The sequence below is a fragment of the Cyprinodon variegatus genome, unplaced genomic scaffold (genome assembly GCF_000732505.1).
Source record: "Cyprinodon variegatus isolate N-32 unplaced genomic scaffold, C_variegatus-1.0 Scaffold343, whole genome shotgun sequence".
In the NCBI taxonomy this organism is placed as follows: domain Eukaryota; kingdom Metazoa; phylum Chordata; class Actinopteri; order Cyprinodontiformes; family Cyprinodontidae; genus Cyprinodon; species Cyprinodon variegatus.
In genome coordinates this window covers 321,311-328,319 of record NW_015150796.1, presented here as the reverse complement: position 1 = coordinate 328,319, position 7,009 = coordinate 321,311, and the positions used below count along the sequence as shown (strand labels likewise).

Genomic DNA, 7,009 nt, shown 5'->3' with positions numbered 1-7,009 from the left:
GAGTGGACTGGAACTAGAATACCTGAGTGGTCTGGGAGGTTGATACACTGACAACAAATCTGTTCTGTACAGAGGAGATGAACCATTCAGTGATTTATAGACTAACAAAGATTTTAATGTCTATTCTCTAAGCTGAGGGGAGCCAGGGTAAGGACTTCAGAACTGGGATTATGTGCTCTACTATCTTAATTCTAGTAAGAGCAAGACAGCTAATTATCTAATTACAATATATTGTGAAAAAAGAATTACAATCAAGAAATATTAATACTCCTGAATTTATTATTTTGTAGAGATTGTGTTTATTTTTGCACACGTTTTACGTTATTCTTCAATTTGCACCTTTAATTTCTGCCTTACTTGGTTACACATTAGGTTGATCTACTGATCAATTTATGCTAAGGCTTTAATATTCAGGACATGCCTGGTTGTGTCAGTCTAAAACTTTTAATCCGCAGCATATAAGGCTGTCTATAACTTCATTTTTAATAGTAACAGTTTTTGCTCTTTGTGATTTAAAAGTCGGTGTTTTAAGAGTGACTTTTCTATAATTATTTTTAGATGTTTTCGTCGTATTTAGAACATCTTAAAATTCAAATATACGCTTTTTCCAATTTGAAATTTGTCCTCGTTTAATTTCTGACAAAATCCCTTTAAATGTGAGCAGATGCGGACAATAAGCGTATCCAATCATATAACTCTTTACTTAGTTCGCCATCATATACGTGAAACGTCACTCTTCTGTTTGTCCAATCAGGTGTCGGCTGTGTTAAGCCAGTGTGGAAACGACATTAGTACTTCTATAGAGTACTTCCCTCTTAAATTGGCCCAGTTGGTTTCACCGTGACGTGTTACAGAGGAGTCCGTCAAACTGAGTAGTTTGTCAAAATGAACTTTTTTCTTATTGTTTATGATGAAACGAAGTGAATTCTAGGGTAGAAACAGTCCTACAGCTCGTGTCGGCTCGCTTTCAGTAGCAATAATGCCTGTGTTGGTTGGAGGAAGAGATGGAGCGGCTAACAGGAATCTGCCCTTTCTGTTCGCCGCCGTGTTGTTGCTGTCGGTCGGAGTTGCAGCTATTCAGGAGGAGCAGAAAGCGATGCAGGATCAGCCCCAACAGGAGGTACAATTCTACTTTATCTAGCCCGATTAAACATGCGGAGGCCGGTGGAACGGCTCTGAAACTGCTAGCACCTAAAAGCTAGCACATGCTAACCCATAAATATCAACGTTTTCCGGAAGTTATGCCAAGAGAGTGGACAAACCTCTTTTACAGCTTGTTTATAGGTTCAAAAATAAACATTAAAGTTAATTAAATTAAAAAGATTATGGTTGGTTTAAGTTAGTTCCACAAACACACAGTTTCGCGAGTTTTGTTTACTATGTGTTTTCTCATGTAAGCTGATTTTTTATTTATTTTTTTTTTCAATTAAAAAAATACTTCATTCATCCCAAATTGTTTTTTTTTTTTTTCATGTTTGTTACACAGAAAGCCTCAAGTCCCCATCCAGCAGGGCCGATCGTCACTGAGAATGGCCCCAGTAAAGAAAACCTGGGTTTCATCCATGCCTTTGTGGCCTCCTTTTCTGTCATCATCGTCTCAGAGTTGGGGGATAAGACCTTTTTCATTGCAGCCATCATGGCCATGCGTTATAATCGCCTCACCGTGCTGACAGGGGCCATACTGGCCCTCTGGGTCATGACTTGCCTTTCAGGTTTTTATCACAAACTCTTTAACCATCATGCAGAATAAGAATCATTGAATTGTTTGATGACAATAAAAAACTGTCCCTCCTTCTTTTTTCAGTATTGTTTGGGTATGCTACTACAATCATCCCTCGAATCTACACATACTATGTGTCGACCGCTTTGTTTGCCATTTTTGGGGTGCGCATGTTGAGGGAGGGACTGAAAATGAGTCCAGATGAAGGGCAGGAAGAGCTTGAGGAGGTGCAAGCAGAGATCAAGAAGAAAGATGAGGAAGTGAGTATGATTTGCCTATTAAAAAAAAAAGAGAATGCATCCAACACATGCAAATTTTTTTCCAGGAACAGCCACTATTAGGAACATGTTTATGGTTGCTTTCCTGGAATGTTTTTGCTGGTCATTTAATTATTTTTTTATTTAAGAGTCTAATCTGTGCTAAAGCTTTTAGTTGCTGATTAGATTTTAGCCGAGGGATTTCTTTGAAAAGTTTCTAGCAGGAGCTTGCATCCATTCATTACAGCGGACTGAAAAATATTGGACATCACTGCTGTGTAAAATTGGAGACCCATTAAAAACAAGGGGGAATAATTTAGAGTTTGAAGCAGCCGTTGTCTATGATTACAATACCCACACTCTTATATTCCACTGAATGTACAGTCATAGCCAAAAGTATTGAGAATGACACAAATATCATATTTTCACATGATCTGCTGCCTTCTGGTTTTTGTGTGTGTCTGTCAGATGTTGTCATCACATACAGAAATACAATTGCAATCATATTATGAGTAACAAAAGCTTTTAATGACAGTTAGAATGAGTTAATGCAGCAAGTCAATATTTGCAGTGTTGACCCCTCTTCTTTAGGACCTCTGCAATTCTCCCTTGCATGCTCTCAATCAACTTATGGACCAAATCCTGACTGATAGCAGTCAATTCTTGCACAATCAATGCTTGCATTTTGTCAGAATTCCTAAGTTCGTTTGTCCACTCGTCTCTTGATGATTGACCACAAGTTTTCAATGGGATTAAGATCAGGGGAGTTTCCAGACCATGGACCCAAAATCTCTGTTGTGTTCCCTGAGCCAGTTAGATATCACCTTTGCTTTCCAGCATGATGGAGCACTCATGCTGGAAAAGGCATTGTTCATCACCAAATTGCTCTTGGACGGTTGGGAGAAGTTGTTCTTGGAGGAAATTCTGGTACCATTCTTTATTCATGGCTGTGTTTTTAGGTAAGCCTGTGAGAGAGCCGACTCCTTTGGCTGAGAAGCAACCCCACACATGAATGGTTTCAGGATGCTTTACGGTTGGCGTGAGACAAGACTGGTGGTAGCGCTCACCTCGTCTTCTCCGAAAAAGCCGTTTTCTAAATGTCCCAAACAATCGGAAAGGGGATTCATCAGAGAAAAAGACTGTATCCCAGTCCTCAGCAGTCCACTCCCTGTACCTTTTGCAGAATATCAGTCTGTCCCTGATGTTTTTCCTGGAGAGAAGTGGCTTCTTTGCTGCCCTCCTTGAGACCAGGCCTTGCTCCAAGAGTCTCCGCCTCACACCGCTGGTAGCCGGATCCCGCAGCTGAAACACTTTTAAGAGACTGTCCTGGCGCTTGCTGTTCTTTCTTGGGCGCCCTGGAGCCTTTTTGGCAACAATGGAACCTCTCTCCTTGAAGTTCTTGATGATGCAATAGATTGTTGACTGAGGTGCAATCTTTCTAGCTGTGATTCTCTTTCCTGTTAGGCCATTTTTGTGCAGTGCAATGCACGTGTTTCTTTAGAGATGACCATGGTTCACAGGAGAGAAACAATGATGCCAAGCACCAGCCTCTTTTTAAAGTGTCCAGTGATGTCATTCTACTTCTGTATTCTACTTCTATACTTAATCATGACAGATTATCTCCAGCCCTGTCCTCATCACCACCCACACCTGTGTTAATGGGGCAATCACTGAAACGATGTTAGCTGGTCTTTTTAAGGCAGGGCTTCAATGATGTTGAAATGTGTTTTGGGGGATAAAGTTAATTATTTAGGCAAATATTGATTTTGCAATTAATTGCTGTTACGCTGATCACTCTTTATAACATTGTGGAGTATATGCAAATTGCCATTATAAAAACTGAGGCAGTAGACTTTATAAATATTAACATTTGAATAATTCTCAAAACTTTTAGCCATGACTGTAGAACCTTTTCATTTTGAATATTTAGAAAGGTTGTCAACACTTCCAAGTTTTAAAATGGAACCCTTAATAGTCAAGGTGTGAACGCTCTTAAGTACCAGATAGGAGAAACTTCCAATTACATATTCAGCTGCTTTTGTATCAGAACACAAAACAGCCAGAATATCCAAATAAACTTTTTTATTTACATTAATAATATTGCAGCTTTGCGTGTGAATGATATATCAGCTTTATTCATGCGTACCTTGTAGTCCTTGTATTGTAGAGTAAAATATTAGAAAAGAATTGATCAGGTGACATTACTTAAGTAAAGAATAATAGACAAGATAAGGTAATGGAAGGACTGAGCCTTGTTTTTCTATCGGCATGTTAGTTTCTGATATTTTGGATGCAGACATATATATTCCTATATATTTTTTGTTTATATTGGACCAATAATATCTAATATCGGTATTGGATTGGGACATCCCTAGTACATGGAGTTAGAATTAACAATTTATTGATTGGCAGAAATTATCGGTGACCTTTCTGTTGTGGCAGCCTGGAGAAAAGTTTTAACTTTTTATTATATACCTCCTTATTTTCTTGTGTTTTTTTTCAAAATTTCCTTTTAACATCCCATGAGTTGCGTTTCCATTACAAATTTGGGCAGAAAACTATACGATATTCTTCTTCATTTGAAAATGGTACGTTTCCCAATTGCGATATTTCCGTTAAATAAGAAATGCAACCAAAATAGCAACATTTTAATACGTTTGTTCGCGCTATAACTAAAAAAAAAAAATGACAGCCGCGGATGTAAACACATTAGATGTATCTATACTTCAACCACGGCTCTAGTTCTCATCGTGCTCATCGTCGTAAACTAAATGGTAAAAAAAATACTGTCTCCTCAATAATCCAAATATGCAGCAGTGAGGTAAAGACCACAGGACTTGTATGATGCAAAAAAAGTTTTTTTTAATTGCATTTTTCCAAAACATAATTTCAATTTGACAGAACACCCACCTTATCAATGCATAAAAACTTGGTATTGAAAATTTCCACTTTTTTTTTTCTTCAAAAACACAGCTAGTGATATTGAAAACGTATTGCATTGAGTCTTTTTCGCTCTGTAACAGCTTCCACGCTAATGTGTTAGTTTTGTGGTTGGCACCACGATAGGTTAGGACTTTTCTATTTCAGATGGACCTGACCGGAGAGAAGCCAAATATCCTCCCATGACAGTCACCAGCTGATATGTTGGTGAACCTCTACTTATGATATTTAATAAAAACTTTGAATGTTTTGCAAAAAGACAATTAAAGACTCATTTTAAATGTCATGAGCATTCATAATTGTGGCTCAACTATTGAGCGAAGTTCGATTTCTTAATTCTGCTTATTTATTCATTGGTTCTACAGCATCTGAGACACAACAGTGATGCCTGCTAATCCAAAGAGCTTCTAGTCATCAGATTAAGGTTAACAATAGAATAGAAGTCAACTTTATTGTCATTACACTGTCACAAGTACAAAGCAAAGAAATTAAGTTTTAACCCATCCCCTCAGGGAGCAGTGGGCTGCCATTGTGTAGCACCCGGGGGGTAGTGTGGGGTTAAGGGTCTTGCTGTGGAGATCGAACCGGGTACTTCCAACCTTCTCAGAGCACACGCTGATACTATTTTACATGATAGGAATTAAATCTTTGCTCTTCTTCTGTTTGCAAACATTTACATAATACTGCAGGCTGCTTCCTTGGTGATCTGTGTCCTTTTAAAGATGTTGTAAAAAAGCTTATTTGGCAGGTTTACACACAGAAAACAGTTCAGTTACTGTTTTGTCAACAAATGGCAACACAAGGCTTGTGTTCCCACCATCCCGCATCTAGTCAAAATCTCAGCAGTTGAAAATCTCTGTAATTACAAAGTTCCTGATTAATTACAGTACAGATGCAGTGTAATGGATTTCCACATTCTGTTGCTGTTGTGGTCTTTATTGTTTTTATTTCTATCTGCAGCTTCAGCGCTCAAAGCTGGCTAATGGAACTCCAGACGTGGAGGCGGGAACAGGAAGCACCGTCCCTCAGTCTAAATGGCCCAAACTAATTTCCCCCATCTTCATCCAAGCCTTCACGCTTACCTTCCTGGCAGAGTGGGGGGATCGTTCACAGCTCACCACCATTATTCTAGCTGCCAGAGAGGATCCATTTGGAGTCGCAGTAGGAGGCACAATTGGGCATTGCTTGTGTACAGGACTGGCCGTAATTGGAGGAAGAATGATCGCTCAGAAAATATCTGTGCGGACGGGTAAGATATTCTACACCACTGTTAGATTTATTTGAGATGCTGCCATGTGGTAACTTCATCTTAATGCTATATTTGCTGAAAAAGAAATTGTTTTTTTCCCCATTTGTTTATGTAAAGGTTAACACCAAAAATGGGTCATTTCTTACCTTTTATGCATCTAGATTCTCAGAATTCTACTAAATATTACTATCCAAAGCCGGGTGATCCCGTCCATTTCTTTTGTTGTTTTTTTTAGTTTTTTAAGCAAAATTTGAAATGGATTGTTCAGATTTCTCTGTAAAACGTTTCTGTAGATTTTTTGGAAGTGAATGAGAACCGGTTTCCTGAGGGGAAAATTCTTGAAGCAGATTTATTGGTTTTGATTCTCCTCAAGTCTGGCTGTCTCCCTAAAACTGTCTTTTTTTGTTTCCACAGTTACGATCATCGGAGGGATTGTATTTCTGGCCTTTGCCTTATCTGCCCTGTTTATCAAGCCAGAAGCTGGATTTTAATTGTTGGAGGGGAAAAAAAGGACATTTTGTAAATAAGTGTAAGATATAAAGAGACTTTAGTTTGACTCTGTACTTAGAGGTCTCTATTTCAGAGTCCCACCAGTTGGGTTTTTTTTTTTCTCCATGTTGATTCTTAGCTATTCAGGTCATGATGGTCGAGGGTATTTCAACAGAAGACAAGACTTCCTAAGAAGAAAGCAAGTCTTGATTTCTTCTTTTTCAACCCCTTGTCTGATGTGTTTCCTAAGATATTTTTTCCCCTTCTGTTTGTGAATCGTAAGCTAGTTCTCTGATTTCCCACGAGTTTAAAAGTGCACACGTCACAGTGAAAGGGGGTGCTGCTGCTCACTTT

At 38.7% G+C, this 7,009-nt stretch overlaps 1 protein-coding gene across 1 annotated transcript; it reads left to right on the top strand.

Annotated features, from left to right (window-relative positions):
* The first annotated feature begins 772 nt into the window (after positions 1–772).
* tmem165 (transmembrane protein 165) lies at positions 773–6,668 on the top strand. The gene is made up of 5 exons (XM_015385570.1): positions 773–1,120; positions 1,487–1,712; positions 1,805–1,980; positions 5,878–6,166; positions 6,581–6,668. The coding sequence occupies exons 1-5, from the start codon at positions 980–982 to the stop codon at positions 6,655–6,657; spliced, it is 909 nt and encodes a 302-aa protein (XP_015241056.1). The 5' UTR covers positions 773–979; the 3' UTR covers positions 6,658–6,668.
* Positions 6,669–7,009: the final 341 nt, after the last annotated feature.